Raw genomic sequence first — 18,088 nt, 5'->3', positions numbered from 1 at the left:
AGAGCGTGGCCACTTGCATAAGACATCGGGAAACAGTTAGAGATGAAGGGAAGATGAGCACGCGTGTGAACGGTCACAAGAAACAGCGTATGTAAATTAACCATCTCGTTACTTACAGTCAATAGGTCTCATCAACCTGAAATGCTAATTCCGTGGAATGGGCTATTCGTGAAGCCGTTATCAGGCAGAACTTTCATTGAGCTTAAGGGAAGGGTTTTTTTCTGAGCAAAGACTCTTTCTTGGACTAATAATAGTAGTAAAGTGAAATTACTGCTATAGCAAATTATTTTAATGTGTTATGAAGCTATTGAAAGTAACACAGCAGGCTTGCTAAGGACATGGTCAAGTGAATGCTGTGTAGAGAGGTAACTTTCAGTAATATTGAACAAAGAGCAAAAATAGTATTCATGTTCCTCGCTAATGGGTTTAGAGGAAGTCTATTCCCTCCTGGCTGCTGCCTGTGTTATTTAAATTATATTACCAGTTTCCATTATTTCTACAGTTATTATTACTACTAGAAATGGAAATTTAACTTGGTTTCCCTTTTACTTAAGTAAATGAAAAGCTGTTAAGGGCTGTTCTGTTAGAATTGTGTGTACTTCAGAGACATTAGTTAAGAGACCTCTTTCTGCATGACTGAGCTTCTGGGAGTTTTGCTACGGACTACATTTAGGCATGGAATTGAATTCTTAATTTTTTAGGTTTGAAAGACCTCCATGGTGACAAATGGAAATAGGGATCCCAAATATTCTTGACTCATCAGTCCTGCACATTTGGTGGCTGTAAAACCGCTGGTTTCTTATCTTTCTAGTTTTATTCAACATAAAGTAGTAACCTACTACTTCTAGCTAGTTCGTTAGCATGCGTCGGAGATCCTGTATAATCCTGTGATACAGGGATGATTGATGCAGGTCTGAGTGTGGTGCCACAGGATGCCACTTTTGCATGGCTTTGCAGAAGCTGAATGTTACCTGGCATAGCAGTGTGCAAATGCTGGTTTGTAATAAATATTTTATAATAATAATAGATGTGGTAGCACAGGACTTGCTGCGATAAAAGGACACTAGGCAGCAAAGTCAAACACTCAAAAGGTTCCTAACTTGAAGTCTGGCATTTATCTGTGCCAACGTAGTCTGTTCTCTGTGCCCTACTCGGGATACTTTCATTAAGTTTGTATCATCACACATTTACACCCCCTTTCCCATCATCACGGCCTCATTCTGGGTTTGGCTGGTGAACACCTGAGCTGTAGCATCTGCTCCAGCAGCCCTGTCCCTCTACCCTCCTTTCATCCCCTTCCGCCCCGCTTGTGCTGGTGGTACAGCTCTTTCTTTGTAAGACTGTGGGGAGAACTGGACTGGAAACCAGTGTGACCCTTTTTTCCCCACAGGGCTATTTTTGGTTAACCTGGCTCAGTTCCCTGACCTGGCTCACCACGTGGCCCTGCAAACAGCTGTACCGCTCCACAGAGGCTGTAGGGGCATGAATAGATGTGGAGCAGGGTGGCACTGTCACGGAACAAAGCGTTTATCAAACCATGGCCTCAGTGACCAGATAGCTATTCCGTGTTTCATTTTATCCCCCGTGTTTGCTGAGAACCTATATAGGGTTTTATTGAATGGGCATTCAAGCACTTAATTAAACATAGAATTATTAATTGCTTTGAGTGCTTCCATAGAGCTACACCACAGCACTGGAGTGGAGCATCACCATGAATGCCTTCAGTTTCATAACAGTATTGAACAACTATGTGATACTATTATTCTCATTCTGTAGAGGTGATCAGATTAAGGGCAGAGCTGCCTGCTTATTTTCCATGTCTAATCTTCAGGATGCTTGCCATCTGCTAAAAAAAAAAGACATTTGTGGCGATGGTAGGCATTACTGCAATGTTTTGTGTGTTCAGGTGAAGCTTCAGCCAATATCCGCCTTCATTCCAGGTAATGCAACAAGTAGCCAACAGCAAGGCTTATGATGAGTAAATTCTTGAGTTTTTGGAATAATTTTGTTGCCAAGCTGAGATGGCATTCATTCACCCTAACCATAAAACTGTCCTTTCTTCTGTTAATCTTTTGCCTCATTTGCAATGTACCTTCCAAAATCTGCAACTCGTTGAGGATTTGGAGGGAAGTTACTTGTTGCGTAGCCCTGATTCCTTCTGCGTATTGAAAGAAACGTGGGTCATGTGAGGGGACTGCATGGGGGAGGACGGATTGGACTTCTCCGGGTGATCATCACACATGGGGGCTTCCATCCCCTGGTTTGAGTATGTGACTGTAATTGCAACAACTTTCCCAAATATGGCAGGAGGGAGAAATGAGAAGGGAATAAAGCATCTCTTCCATTATGTAGAGACTGAATTAGGCAAAATTATGAAGAAAGTGTGCTAATTCAGGCCCCAAATATATGGGTCTTAGGCACACTGGGGTGAATGGGAAATGAAGGTCTTTTTTTCCATTCAAGAAGCTCTCACCCAATATGAGTTATTGAAATGTTTTGATTCTGATCAATAAGTTGATGAAGGTTAGGAACTAAGACAGGACAGATGTCTGATACTTGAAAGAAAGGAAATTCTTTCGCTTATTCATTTTTGAAGACCAAATGGCTTGTCCCGAGGAATGTCTGCAAAGAGTGCATGGATGGGCTCACGTGCTCTCTCCCATTCTTGCCTTCATGGGCAGGAGGAAGCGTTTGTTACCAACCTGCTTAACTGAGTCACTTCATAGCGGGATGGGCCGGTGAGTAGAGTGATGTTGCCATCTGCATTTTGCCTTCATCATGCTTACGAGCTCAGCTGCGCTGTAATCTTTTGAGAAAGTATATGATTAAGAGCAAAGAAAACGGGGAGGGTGCCTGTAGACAGAGCTAGATCTCTTGCTGTCCTTTATTGTTGTATTAAAGAGCTCAAGATGCATTAATTTTTTTTTAGTGCATTCCCTTTATGAGCAGATAAACTGGCAAAAGAGATATTTTGAAGACTGGTAAAGCTATATATATAAGCTTTGGTGTCAAATGATCTAGGTTTCATTCCTGACACAGCCACTGATTTTTTTAATGCGGCCTTGGGTAAGTCTTCTAATCTTCTGTGCTTCAGCTCCTCCCTTTGCAGAGGGAGCAGAATAACAGCAGGTATATAGGTTTTTTTGGAGGTGTCTTTTCCATCTTAGTTAAATGTTTGCAGAGTTGGAGGCCTCTGAGGGAAGGCATGCCCTGAGTATGAAGGGATGTTATGTTACCTTTGACAGGCTACTGAATACACTAATACTCATGTCTTGTAAACCTTGTCCACCTCTGGATTCAACTCGCTGCTTTAGTCTGTGTGATTTTCTTTTTTTTCTTTTTTTCTGACTTGAACAGAAACAGCCAAACATTTAGAAAATGGTGCTTTAAAATTGCCTTTTGGTGTTTCTGTCACTTACCTAAAATAAAATCAGTGCTTTTTTTTTTTCCCCAAACAAACACAGAATTATATTCCCTGAAAGCATTTTTGTAAAAGTAGGGCTTGTAAAATGCGCTGGAGACTCTGGCTCTGGCGGCTGAAACGTCCTGTTCATGCTGATGGCAACAACAGGCTTTGGAAACCGGCGTTCCTGCTACAGCGCTGCCGGTGCGACCAGGAGAGACAACATCCGAGGCTGGGAGTCGGTCCAGTGAGATGCAGCTGTTTCTTTCCTTGGTCTCATAAGCTCCTCAGAAGAGCATACATAAGATGATGAGATGATGAAATAACATCATCACAACTAAATGTTTCCGAAGTTGGCTGGTCCCCCGTTACGAATTCAGGAGTGTCCACAATGCATTTCTGATGTTATAAAAACATATGCTATTGAATAACCATGATGGAAAAAGTTTTCCTAGAAAGTAGGAAAGAAAGGGGCTCATTCAGCCCTGTCCCTTGCTGCCAGACAGCAGTGTCAAAAATTTATGAACAGATGGTCTGTAGTGTGCCTGGTAGAGTAGGTCATTTCAAAATCTCAAAGCTCCAGTGGTTGGAAACCTTTGCATTTTCAGCTTAAATTTATTCATTGGCAGTTTATAGCCATTTGCTTCTGCATAAATAAAGTGTTATTGTTATTTGAGCTGAAATAACTTCTTCGGCTTCCCTGTATTTTTATTCTAAGCTTACTAAGGCGAGCACTTTTAGCCTCCTAGACATGCTGGTCTTCCCGTTTTTCTGGCCAGCCTAGGGTCCTTCTCCGCACCCGCTCTAATCTCTGTTGATTTTATTTGTCTGCAGGTGTTCAGGATTGTGTACAATGTTCCATATGAAGTTCCGTCAAGACTTTGTACAAAGACATGCATACCTTTGTATTTCTACTGGTTACTTTCTTAATCTATCACAGATTTGTGTTTGTCTTTCCCCTGTCTGTAAAATACCAGTGTAGTCACTGGTAATCTGTCTTTGCCGTTTCTCATGGCAAGGCCTCAGCTTGAAGCAGATATTCATAGAATCACAGAATAGTTTGGGTAGGAAGGGACTTCTAAAGGTCATATAGTCCAACCCCTCTGCAGTGAGCAGGGACATCTTCCACTAGATCAGGTTGCTCAGAGCCCCGTCCAACCTGACCTTGAATATTTCCAAGGATGGGGCATCTACCGCCTCTCTGTCTCTTCTCCTATTCAGCATTATCTGATACTTTTTACTCTTAATTTTTATCCCATTTTTATTATCTCAGTCCTTCAGGCCATCCAGTTTCTCAGGTAATGATATTCCAGTCCTTTTCTGTGTTGATAATATCTTCCTATTTTGAGTCACCACAATTTTTGGGTAGGCTTTTAATTCCCATGCCTTTCTAAATAAGATCCTGTCCCCAAATTGCTCTTACCTTCTCAGATGATCAGCCTCCCTTTACATGGTAATTTTCCTTCAACTAGTTTATTTTCTATTATATTCAATTTAGTGTATTTCCATGTCAGATGCATGGGTTCTACTGTGTTTTCCTCTGTCTAAAAATATATTCATAAGGAATTGTAGTATGAGCTACCTTTGGTAAGCCTGTGTTGCATTCTCTTCAGTTGTCATTCATCTTTGTGTTTCAGTTATTTTTAGAGTGGTTTCTTGAGAAAACGAAGCTTATGTGGTCACACTGTCCATCTCTCATCCTACTTCTTTTCCCAAGGTAACTTTTGAACTTACTAGCCAATTTCAAGCAACGTTGACAGAGGGCTAGATGCCTGGAAAATACCGAATTCCAAAAAATGGACTGAAAATAAGTGATTAAAGGAATAGTGAATTTAAACCAAATTCATGCCCCTGCTGAAGGGACGACCTGCCAAGTAAAGCTTAGAGAACAGAAAGCTGATACAAGGAGGAGGACAGGGCAGAAATGCCCAGCTGTGTTAAGAGCTTTAGCAAGAGCTCATGCTTTCTTTGATGCTGGAGGATCCAGTCATGAGGAGCAAAGCTGGAGGAGAGGAGTCCTTGTTTTGCCATGTGTCTTATGGAATAGCCAGCCATAAGACTAAGGAGTACAGCTCCCAAATCTCAGCAATGTGACTTTACCCCCGTTTGCTTCTACCTGTAATCGTGAATAGCACGTGCCCCCTAGGAGATTCTTGCATGGAGAAGCAAAAGGGACCATAACCTGCAGCTGCCAGTATGTGTTTTCTGAAGTGACGGATCATCTTTTGCCAGATGCTGATGGGTTAAAACCTGTGTCCTGAAAAGGGGTAAATCCAAAAATGTTCTTTGATGCACATCTGGGGCTCTTCCCCTTTTTCTCTCTGTCTTCCTCTGCTTGCATACAGCAGATGCTTTGCTTTGTATGTAAAACTGATAAATGAAGTGAAGCAGAGACTTGGCTCTGTTCAGCGAAGGGGTGAACTAAACAGTCTCTTGAGTCCCTTCCTGCCCTGTTATCAGTGATTTCGCTGTTGCAATTAGGACACTGGTAGGGTATGAAGTGGAGAGAAATGGTATTTTATCACTGAGCAGTGCTGTGGTGAGACTGGAACTATAGAGTGGAAAAGTGCTAGCCTGACTGTTGGAGTTTTATGGCAAAATTAGTGATTATTTAAATACAGACACCATACTCTAGACAGTTATATAAGTTACTTTTTGGGAGGAAAATGTGTTTATAATTTATAGTCAACATTTCAGTTAGAAATGTGGACTTCATTTTTTTTAAATCTCAGAAGCTCTAGCTCGTGAGTACTTCCATTTAAATATCAAATTATCTCCCCCTTTGCTTTTCCTTGTGTGGAGACTTCTAAAAGGGGAAGATGAAGGGATGGCTTCAGCAATCTGAATAAACCTACCCCACTTTGGATGAAAATACTTCTTTTCTGAAATGGAATGTGCCTGTTAAGCTTCTGCTCTCAGACTCTCTCTCTCTGGTATCTTCACATCCTCATGCCGTGTCTTCACGGATAATAAAAACATGCAGAATCATGTCCTTCTTGAAGCGTGCTGTGAATTATTAATCTTCTAATTGCAGCACGTGCGGGATTACGAGGTGCTTGGCGCTTGCTAGCAGCGTTTAAACAAATTTATTGTATAATAGTGGCATCCCACTCTTTTCCAGTGCTTGTATGTAGCTGAACGTGCCCAAATGAGTTAGTCGTTAGTATACCCAGACTTCAGTCTTGCACGTTGTCAGGTTGAGGTGTGACTCTGCTCTGTTGCTAGTTGGATGGTGCTGCCAAAGCTTGCAGTTGTGAGCTCCAGGGGAGCAGGACTCCGCAACTGAGAGCTCAGCCAAGGAGTGAAGGCTACGTAGCCAAAACTGCAGAAATAAAAATGAGTTTGAACTGAACCGTGAGGAGCTTGAAAATGGAAATCCGAAAGTGGTAAGCTTTCAGATGTTGAACATGAAAATATTCCTGTAAAACTGACCTAGCAACACATGAGAAGCTGTATATGAATTCACCTACTCTGGACGCTATAAAGGGACTTTTGGTTTAAATAAGACATTTTAAAATATTTCCTGCGTGTCATAGAAACTGTTCTTGTAAAGATAATCTGCAAAAATAATTTGAAATTTTTTTAATAAGATGTTAGGACAGAATCTGTATAGATTTTTTTTTTTAATTTTTGATTTTTTTAAAGTACTCCTCTATGGTTTGAATTTTGTACTTGGCTGTTTTATATGGTTGCTATTTATAGTTGTAGTAGAATGTATATCCAATCTGGGTATTAATTCCATAGGATATTTGGGGATTAGTAACATATGGATGTATGGCACAAATGGGGTCATACTTCCTGATGGACTCTGTACCGTGTCAGGAGTACCAACCAAGCATGAGAGGAGTGGGTTCTTTGGGACCACTGGGTTTTCTTCTTTATACTGTGTGTATTGTGCTCGTTTAATTCTCTCCTTTAAAACCTCTTGTATAAAGGTTTTTTAAAATTGTAAAAGTTGAAGAAGAATAAGGAGAATGAAGTGGTTTATGTATGTATTCATGTTTTCACAACTTGCAAATGTGTGTAGGGAGGGATGGTGATGGTTGTCTTTTGTTGTGGAAAGAGATGAAAGTTTGAGATTATTTTTGCTTTTGTTTTCTTTTTTTTTACCTCTTCTTTGTTATTGTACAAACTGGAATGCAGTCCAGAATGGTGCTGTGCTCTCCCTGGAAAGTGGTACTGCCTTAACCAGAGCATATTCCCATCTGTAGTCTGTCCATTGACTTCAGCAGATCTTTGTATTGGACCCTCAGCAAAACCCATGGGAATTCACAACTTTATGCTCTGTAGGCTCAGAAACTAAGCTACTTGGTTTCTTTCATGTATAAATAGAGTGATGTGGTATTTGCCTTTCTAACTGTACAGAGGAAGAATGTTTTAAATTAAACAAACAAAACCATTTTCATTAAAATGCTCAGTCTTTCATTTAAATGCCATGAAAACATTTGTGTCCGTATTTTGGCCTGATCCTCTTATTTAATTCAGGAAATGTTTTACACAGGTGAGATCTGACCCACAGATTCTCGAAGCTTGTCAGACTTAGGGGGTAGCTTCAACTGCTTCGTCTTGAGAAGCTTTCGGCTGAAAAAGAAAAGCAGCTGAAGAAGAAGGAGCGATGGTGGAGAAGCTGGGACCTTACCTTGCGATGCTTTAAACAAAGGACGCTTTTGGTACGCTGGCGTCTACAGTTAGTTATCTGCATCGCGATGAAGCTGGTGAAGTTTGGCAGAAGCCACTATCAGAAATCTAGTGGAGCCTGCCAGATATGCAGTGTCCAAAAAACATTGGACACAGGCATAGACTCGCTGGAGCGCTGACCTGTAGGTCAGGGGCTTTAGGAGACATCCAGCTCCTGCACAGGTGCTGAGCAGTTGCTTTCCACGTGCTAATGATGGCTTGTGAATCCTGGATGAACTTGCAATAACTGTGTGTGAGAACTTTTACTGCTCTACTGAGTAGCTGAAGCAAAATATAGTGCCTGAGGCATACCTTTTTCTTGTTCATTAATGTCCTTGTGTGTTTTTATTGCATTTTCATATAAACCTTAAAAGCTATTTTTGTTTCTCATTTGATTTAAGGCAGTCGTCTTCTATCCTGAAGGAAGAAATCCAGGTGAAGAAAAACCATGCCTTTGTTTAGTAAATCGCACAAAAATCCTGCTGAGATTGTGAAAATTCTGAAAGAAAACATGGCCATTTTGGAAAAACAAGAAAAAAAGACAGACAAGGTATGAGATAACGTTGTAGAAGACCAATAAGGTTTTTATGCCGGGGAAACAGTAGAATAAAGGGAATAAAATTGTGTTTGCTCACTGCCCTGGTTCTGCAAGTGCTTGCACACGTAAGTAGCTTTGTGTTTGAATCTGCTGAAATCAGGGGGCTTTTGCATAAGTAAAGTACAACAGATCTGGGGATCAAAAAGAAAATGTTGAGATCCAGGAGCCTCAGCCAAAATGATGGGTGATCTCCTACTATTTCAAATAGTAATGCATCTAACAAAACAGCTTGGAAGGCTATTTGAAAACTATTATACTGTTAATTGTTTTAGCAGGATAACAAATGAGACTGCCACTGTGTAGGTACTCACAGAGCAAAACTTGCTTCTGATGAACATTTTTCGCATAAAACAGCAAACCTGTATGTATTCAGATGTATATGAGACATCTCACTTTATCAATCCTTTCCAATCTTCTGTGAGCTAGTGCTTCATAAATGAGCTGCGCTATTCGTATTCTAATTGTAGTGCTAGGTTTTTGCTGATACTGTTGCTCTCCTCTAACTCTGTGACACAGACCTGAGTTACTTTTGCCACTCTTCCAGTGACCAGTTGAGAAGATGCACCCCAGCATACAAAATGCTCCCAGTTAGGAATCTGCGCTTGCATAAAATCAAATAATTTAAATTTTTTTTTTGCATCTGACACTCTGGCCCTCTATATTATTACTGTAGTAGAAGTGTATGATTTTAATTAACAGCAAACTAATTTTAGGTTAAAACTGAATGTCAGTGGAAACAGAAATAGCTGATAAGTGACATTAACACATATTTCGTGCAGCTGCTGTTTGTGTGTGCATGTTGTGCTTCCCCCCCCTTACGCAGGAGCCTGTATTAGAATGAACCCAACCCAAAAGGTAAGCACACAGCCCTTCGTGCCCTTAGTCAAATCCTCTTGAAACTTTTCGGTTCAAAGCAAGTAGCTCAGAGTGTGTTAATTAGGTAAGATCAGTCACACAGATTTCAGGGAGGCCTCTGGTATTTGATGTCTCATGCTGAAATACCTTCGGTTAACTGAAAAGCACTGAGAGAATTTGACTCTGAACTAAAACTTAAAATAAGTAACTAAATAAACCAGCAGGGTCTGCCCTCCCCTGCTGAATTCATCCTTCGGAGCCTGATTAAAGAAGACATTCAAAGCAGAAGCTCTAGACTCGGGTTTCTTTTTGAATCGCTTTGCGGCATGACTCCTCTGGATTGTGGTTTTGAGGATTTTTGGCTTTGAGCTGGTTTGTTTATTTGGGTGTCAGTGACAAAGGAGGAGAAATTCAGACTTCTTAGAAAATCGAGAACTCGATGTAAATTTTTCATAAAAGTCAGAACAGCTGGCGTGTGTTTTCCTCACAAAGCAAAAGATAGGGGAGCGTTCCCCTGGCATATTAGGATGGAAACAGCTCGTGAATTTAATGATGACACTTATTTTCCAGGAGGAGGTTGGTTTTTAGTATTTTCTGCCGTACTTTATCGCTATGGGATGGAGGCTGTTCCTGGGGTGAATGTGGGTGATCGGGGGAAAGGAGGGAAGGGGGACAAGGCAGTTGCTTCAGCAAGGCAGAAAGTGAAGAAAGCAGCCTTTTTTTGGACGGTATTTACACATATGCTTTATGTGGCTTGTTGACTCAGGACTTTGCGCTGCGATGTAGAGGAAGCACATAGGGCCTTTCTCCCTTCAGAAGGGAGGATGTGAGACTCCTCAGTAACGCTACCTTTCATCTAAAGCATTGCACTGGGCTGTCCTGAAATAAATACCTATTGAAGAAAATAGCCGGATTCATTCTCCTGAGTTTAGGGAAGTAAATAATAAGGAATATCTTTAGTACTGTGACAACAACAAACTTTAAAAAATGGCAGGAAAAATAACTCTTGCAAAAACAATCGCCCCATCACATCTCTTACTATCCATACAGATTTGTGAGCTTAGTAAAACCATTTTTAAGTGTTGTTTGCATTTTGAATTGGAGAAGGAAAGATGATGGGGAGACTTTCAATGGCACACAGGTTTTCAAAACTTACTCACTTAGTAATACTAATGAATAACATCTTGTCTTTTCATGGGTATGATTAGAGAAATTTAACTGAAAACAAAAGCAAAGAAAAACAAAACACAGTGCTGCACTCTGTGCTCTTCAAAACCTGGCAGTTTTAAAATTCACCTCCAATCTGATTTCCAAAGGGAGATGAAATGTGTCAAACTTTCATAAAAGGGCCCAGAGGTCTGGCTCCTGCAAGAGCCACAGACGCTGGATATCCCGGAGCTGGTTTTGGACCCTGTGGGCCTATGAACGCAGAAGTTTGGGAATCCGGGCTCTCCGATTTTTCAGATTTCTGGCTCCTTGTCGTCCTCCGTGTGAACTGGAGAGGTGCCGTTTTGCCTCACCATAAACCCGAGGTTCCCAGGACTTCTGGGGAACGACTCCGCAGCATCCCTGATTTTGCTCGCGTGCAGAATAGCTTCCAGCTAGGACTTGCCTCAGATGCTTAAACAAGAAGATTTATCCTGTGACAATTGAGCTGTTATTGTAGCACAGCCAGTGTGGTATGTGGGCTGAGACAGCTAAAAGCTGCTAATACAGCCGGAATTGGCAGAGAAGTGTGGCAAAGCCTAAATTAACTGCAGGGCTAGCGGAGAACCTCCTCGTTTCCTTTCCCAGTTGAGAAATAGTAAGTACGAGGTGAAGATGCCCTGGGCAACTGGCGGGGCGCAAGGTCGGACAGGGAGAGGCTGGATGCAACTTTCTGCAGGAACCGTCTGTGCCTCAGAGGGGCTGTTTTTAGATAATGCAGAAACGATCATTCCTACCAACCTATGCAGTAGGCAGGTAAAGGGAGCTTTACAGCAGATCAGTTAAGACTTTCCGAGTAATGGGAAGAGGGGGGAGGACACAACTTGATAGATAGGATGCAGAGAAGCCATTTGTAAGTATAAAGGCAATTATACATATTTTGTGAGACACATTGCCATGTACACACATAATGTACAGAAGTTTGCACTCTTTCTTAATGATGCTTTTTGTTAGACATAGAATAGGACCCAGTCAGACTTTGACTGAGCTCTATTGACTGTGCTAGCATCTATCTTCTTAGATAAGGATTGAATTTGATGCAGATCCTCCATGTGTCTTTTTTTTTTAAATCTATTAATGTGTGTAGTGTTGCCATAATGCTTTTTAAACACTCTCAACTGAAAAATAAGCTAAGTTTGAATGTTTGGTTCTTACTTTTATTTTATGGGTGGGGGTGTTTTTTTGTTTGCTTGCATGGATGTATGTGCGCTTAAAGGTTTGCCGTTTTCTCAGCTACATTCTGATGGTTCTCAACCACATGTTGAGAAGTGCCACCACACGTGGCTCCTCTTCCTCTGAAGTGCTCTTTCTAATACCTTCTTTTTAAATTTTTTTAAAATAACATCTATTTTAAAGAAGGTATTGCAGCAGTGGCAAATCAAATGTAGTAATTGGAGGATTAAGTAGGGTAAGACAGAGCTGGAAAAGTGGACTAAAGCCTTCTTTATCAAGCATCCTCCTCTCTTCCAACATCTGACATAAATAAGGTGTTCTTGTGACACGTACAATTGCTGACATCCTATTCAGGCTTTGATGCGGTGAAGAACAATGAATTATGTTTTATTACAGAATTCTATAAAGGCCGTAAAAAGTTAATCTCGGTCATGTAGAACCAAACTGTGCTTGGATTTAATGAGAAATACCCATTCTGGAATTAACTAGAAAAACAGGGAAGTATTTAAATACCTAGGAAATGAAGCCTTCAGAGCTTAGACTCTCTTCCTTTTCTTTCTGGCACGAACTCCTGTAGCGTTCGCAGGATGCACATAAATAGGGAGCAAGAGGGGAGAAACCCTGATACCAAGCGGACAGATCTGTTGAACCTGAGGAAGAACGGACAGCATGCGACACGCTGGTCATACTGCTTCATTTAATTCTGATATGTCACCGTGTCTTTTGTTGATGGGTGTTGTAAAAGAACATCAATAGAAAGGATGCCTGACCCATCTCACAAAAAAAGGGGGGTGACATCTCGACTTCTCGAAGCCTTGTGTTCAGCCGCTGAGTCCCGTCAGCGCAAAGCAGTGCAGGTGGCATCCAGTATGTCGCCGAAGGATGTCCTTGAACACATCACCCTCTCGCTGCTAACCAAACACCTTCGGGTGCGGCACCCGTGACTCAGTGCCATCTGCGGTGCCTACAGGTTTGGTAACATTTTCTGAACCTGCCCTGCAGCAAAAGCCTTCAAACGTCACAGGCTTTTAATTTAGTACAGCAAACCGATCTGGGGTCGGTTGAAACTTGGCCTCATCTTTGCGCTTGGCCTAGATGGGCTGAAAGATTTGCGGTTTCTGGCGTAGCTGGTGCAAGACTTGGGTTTGTCACAGGAGATGAACCCGAGTGAGTTAGAGCTGGTTCAGGGCGCCGTGCTGAGTGTTCTCCTGGCAGGCAGAACCGCAGGCTGCAGCACCCGTAGTCGGTGTTCAGGAACTTTGTGAAGCCGAATGTAAAATAACCTGAAGTGTTTAGCTTCTTCCCCTTTCACTTAAATAGATCTAACGAGACTGCTTGTTCGGGTAGGTCACTGCAATCTGTCCTCTGTTTTGTCTCCGTGTGCTGTAACGCATTTGGTACTGTTCAGAAGGGTCAGGAGAGCAGCATTTTATTAAGGCTACAGTTAAAAGACTTTAAGACTTCTGGAACAAATATTTATATCAATAAATACTGCTTTTTTACATAGCACCAATGAAGCCATTTTCAGCTCCTGTTCACCTTGCTCACTTCTGCGCTGATAAAGTGGCAGAGATGGGGTGCATGTGGAAGACGTGGTGTGCACTTGCATGGAAGAACGATTGCGTGACTACTGCGAACGCGAATACCCATGGATGCGATTCTGCAGCTGCCAAAGTCAGTTGCAAAATTGCCTTCGACTTCATTGCTGCACACTGAAACCGGGAGAATGAGATAAGAAGGGCTTGGCACCGCTTCCTCCTAGCTCTGCATGTCCTGGGGTTTTGTGGAGCGTTTCATGTTTCAGCTTCCCCGTTCTGCTATGGCCTGTTATTGCTCTAGAGATGGGAGAAACTCCAGATACTATTAGGTGCTGGTTCCAAGAGTTTAAAACCTGTCTCTTCTGGTTGCTTTTTTTTTGTATTTTTAAGGACCTTACAACCTTTAGTTCTGTCTAAAGTGCAGGATTAACAGTGGGAAAGGAATTTATGTTCAGGTGAGGCAAACCTGGCTCTTCCGTTTAATCATACTGCCGTTTAGAAGGCGTTTCCCTGTTGTCCCTGCTTGGCCAAATTGTCTTTGCCAGCTTCCTTGAGTACTAGGCCATAAAATTTTGCTAAATGACAGAGTTCATACCTCCTGGTCCAAAACGTTCCGCTGAAGTCCACGATTTGTTCCTATATATCCCTTTAGCATGGCATCGCAGCAAGAATAAGTCAGTTGGGATGTTCCTGAAGCTGCGTAGATGTTGGATTCAGATTCTGCTAATGGCTCTTCTTGGCAGTCCTTACAGTTGCATGTAGAGTGAGTTGTGTTGGCACTGTTCTCTTAGGATAAAAATTGGTTTCAATCACACAGAATATTTTTAAACAGGGCTGTAAGCTACAACAAGACAAAGCCAAACGAAGGAGCTATATGCTTTTGGTTGTAATGTATAGCATGGAGTACTGGCAGTTCACTGAATCACACATTGGAGTATTTTGTATCACGCTGGCAGGCATCTGTGTGTGTTACTGTCTGCTGCTGTGCAAGACAGCAACAGTTTAGCAAGATATTTTTTGCCCTGGAAATATGCTAGGTACACAATCAGAAGCCGTACGATCCTATTCGCCATATTCTTAGGAACAATTGAGGATTTCCTGATCACTATGCAGATGCCAGATGTCAGGCATCTTGTATTTTTTCTTACGTATATTTAGCATCTGAGTTTGGAAAGGTGGAAAAAGTTCATGCAATCTGTTTTTTCTTCACTGTTATGATTGGTCATAAATGTTATATTAAATCCCTGGGTGAATAAAAGTAAGAATAAGCCCTTCTGACCTGTAATATAAGTACATATGGGTGTACATAACCTGTTGGTGAAACAGAGGTAAAATAGAGACAACCCACTGAAAGCTTGGAAAAGTTGCAGTTCAGGTGTAGGACCTCGGACAGTTGAGGCCGGATACTTTTCCCCTTATGGTTTTTGTAATCTTCCTTGGAGAGGAGTAAAAAGGTGCAATGCATCTACATTGCATAACGGCAGATCCATCTCTCTGTCTCTCTGACAAGCATAATAGGTCTGATCATGAGCACTTAATATCGGCACTTTTAAGATAGATGTGAAATTGCCGTAAGTAGCTAAGGAGAGGGAAAGGGCAAGGTTAGTAAGTAGAGGTAATTTTTATTAAGCCAGTTGGAATAGCTAGAAATTTAAGTTGCTGAAATTGGGGATTCTTGGTAAAGTATCTCTGTGGTGTGCTACAGGGTTTTTAAAAAACTGCCTCTATGAAGGTTTGATTTCTGAAGCAGATCTGCTTTGTTTATTTTGCTATATCATGCACAAGCAGTGTTGGAGATAAAACAGCTTAGCCTTTGAGTATGGAAAGTCCCAACTCATGTAATTACAGAAATAAAAATTCATCTTTCTGCGTGAACAACAGATAAGACCTCTGTTTTAGCCTTCCATGCTACTCTTCAAAATTTCTCTGGAAGATTTTACAAGAACAGAAAAAATTTAAGACTCGGAGGATTTCTTTGTAATCCCTTAATGAAAAAAACAAGAAACTCCTTATTGAACTGTCTTGTATAATTGTGGAATACAGAGATAAATTTAACTGTTTTGCAGCATTCCTTAATAACGCTAAATTACTGTCCTAAGATCATTGTCATGCTCTTTGGCCCTCCTCTAGAGATCAGTCAAAAAAAAATAGATAAAACTCAGAAATTGTCTTCTAGACCTGGCAAAGCAAGTTAAAACTGAAGAACCCAGTGTTAGCACTGTGGGACAGGAAGATCAACACTGGAGTATGGAAATATTTCAGTATAGGCATAGTAGCGTGTCGTGGTTTAACCCCAGTCGGCAACTAAGCCCCACCAGCCGCTCGCTCACTCCCCCATGGTGGGATGGGGGAGAGAATCGGAAGGGTAAAAGTGAGAAAACTCGTGGGTTGGGATAAAGACAGTTTAATAGGGAAAGCAAAAGCCACGCGCACAAGCAAAGCAAAACAAGGAATCCATTCACTGCTTCCCATTGGCAGGCAGGTGTTCAGCCGTCTCCAGGAAAGCAGGGCTCCATCACGCGTAACGGTGACTTGGGAAGACAAACGCCATCACTCCAAACGTCCCCCGCTTCCTTCTTCTTCCCGCAGCTTTATATGCTGAGCATGACGTCATATGGTCTGGGATATCCCTTTGGTCAGTTGGGGTCAGCTGCCCCAGCCGTGTCCCCTCCCAGCTTCTTGTGCACCCCCAGCCTGCTCGCTGGTGGGGTGGGGTGAGGAGCAGAAAAGGCCTTGACTCTGTGTGAGCACTGCTCAGCAGTAACTAAAACATCCCTGTGTTATCAACACTGTTTCCAGCACAAATCCAAAACATAGCCCCATACCAGCTGCTATGAAGAAAATTAACTCCACCCCAGCCAAAACCACCACATAGTGTTACCCACTCTGTAATGAAGACTGGACCTTTGCAACAAAATTGGCTAGTCTTCCCATGTGCATCATGCTGTGGAGAGGAGAGTCTTGAGGTCTTTCAGGGAAGACTTTTTTTTTTTTCATATAGAATTTCAGGGAATAATGTCTTCATAAGCTCCATTCTTTGTGTTATGATCCCATTAAGTCAACAATGACGAGACTTTGATCAATGAGGAAAACGAGCCTGAGACCAAGTATCTTCAACTCATAACATTTCCAGCTCTCCTTGATGAAGCTGTTGGCAGGTTTGGAGGGACACACTAATGCTGACAAACGCCCAACTTTGTAAGCAGGGGTGATTGAGCACATTTATAATTTAACTTGGAGAAGTTATATAGGCTTACCTATGCTGTCACTTCTCAAGCTCCAAGGCTATTGTACATCATCTAGTCCAGTAGGGTTAGCAGAGTAATCCAAGAATTGTTAGACTTCAACATTTACACAAAATGTTATATTTCAAAATGGACCCAGAAACCTCTTGTGGGTTGCCGGTCACTATAAACTATGCTCTGTGGATAAAGAGTTGTTTCTTGTTGGCAGTAACTTGTGAGTCTGTTGGGCCAAAGTAGAGAAGAAATGGCCATCATCATTGAAAAATTTGCCTTCACTGCACAGGTCGGTACGGGTTGCGTCTCCTTCACTCCCCTTACACAGCTATTGCAAATCAACCTTCTAACGCGTTTGAGACTTAACCACGTACCCACCCTGAATTTTAGTGTTCTGCGGTGGAATTGGATCCTCCCAAGTTTGGATGTTGTGAACTGAGATGCCTGTAGACTAGAAACCTGTGAGTTGCTTTAGGAGGTCAAGATCCTGATGTCTGTGCAGTGACAGCAACACAAACGTTAAATTGATGTGTGTGCTGGGAATCAGCCTGCATTTCATCCTGTGCTTTGTTGTCCCTGTCTGCAACTTTAATTGTCCAAAGATCGGCGTATCCCACTTTTGACGTTTGTATGTAATACATATAAGCTGTTCTGTTTAGGATTCTGTGTTCAGTTATCTCTTCTCCCTCTTTTTTTCCTTCTGCTCACATCGGCTTCTCTAAATGTAATGGCATAAATTCAGTCATGATGTAAAGGACTCATAGCTAGAGGATAGAAGAAAAATCTTCCAGAAAGAAGATTGTGCTTAATTGCAAGAACGAGACAAATGGCTGAAGTGCTTAGATATTTCATGAAACCTTTTCTTTTGCTCTATAACTTCTACTGAAGTGAGAGTTGCAGCACTTTGCTCTTGTTGCTGTTGACACTGGTGGAGAATAAACAGTAGTACGGAAGTCATAATAGACTTTGGAGTTTCTATCAAATCTCTCTTTTTTTGTCACTGAAATTCTGTTTGTGGCATTGTGGGGAGAAGGGTGTCTTGCTGAGGTTTTTGTTGGTTTTTGCAAATTTTCCTAAAGAGGATCAGGCCCATCTGGCTTCTTACAACAAGCTGTTCTGCAGCTACGTTCCTGTCGTCTCGTATTTTTCATGTATTTGAGTGAATGTATTTGCTTTGTTGTTTGTTTTGGACAGATCTTGGGTCTTCAGATCTTGGAATGTCTTTTTTTTTTTCCCTGAGTCTTGAGCAAGTTTCCATCCCAGAAACAGTGCTTATGTACTTAGGGTATTATTCTAAAAATGCTGTAAGATTAAGTGGAAATGTCAAAGTGGAGGCTAGAAGTGGCTGTTAATTTAAGAATCTGTGTTCAGAATTATGGTTTTCCTCCAGACAGGTTAT

At 41.7% G+C, this 18,088-nt stretch overlaps 1 protein-coding gene across 1 annotated transcript in view; it reads left to right on the top strand.

Moving 5' to 3' along the window:
* Positions 1-8,481: 8,481 nt before the first annotated feature.
* Positions 8,482-18,088, top strand: part of CAB39L (calcium binding protein 39-like) — a 36,780-nt gene continuing 27,173 nt past the window's right edge. The window contains exon 1 of the mRNA XM_009584900.1: positions 8,482-8,630. Within this exon, the coding sequence (XP_009583195.1) occupies positions 8,529-8,630 (102 nt within the window). The 5' untranslated portion in view covers positions 8,482-8,528. The remainder of the gene's footprint in view (positions 8,631-18,088) is intronic.

The sequence above is a fragment of the Fulmarus glacialis genome, unplaced genomic scaffold, assembly GCF_000690835.1.
Source record: "Fulmarus glacialis isolate BGI_N327 unplaced genomic scaffold, ASM69083v1 scaffold4359, whole genome shotgun sequence".
Lineage (NCBI taxonomy): Eukaryota > Metazoa > Chordata > Aves > Procellariiformes > Procellariidae > Fulmarus > Fulmarus glacialis.
The sequence above is the reverse complement of the archived record's forward strand: the minus strand, read 5'-3'. Positions and strand labels throughout refer to the sequence as shown.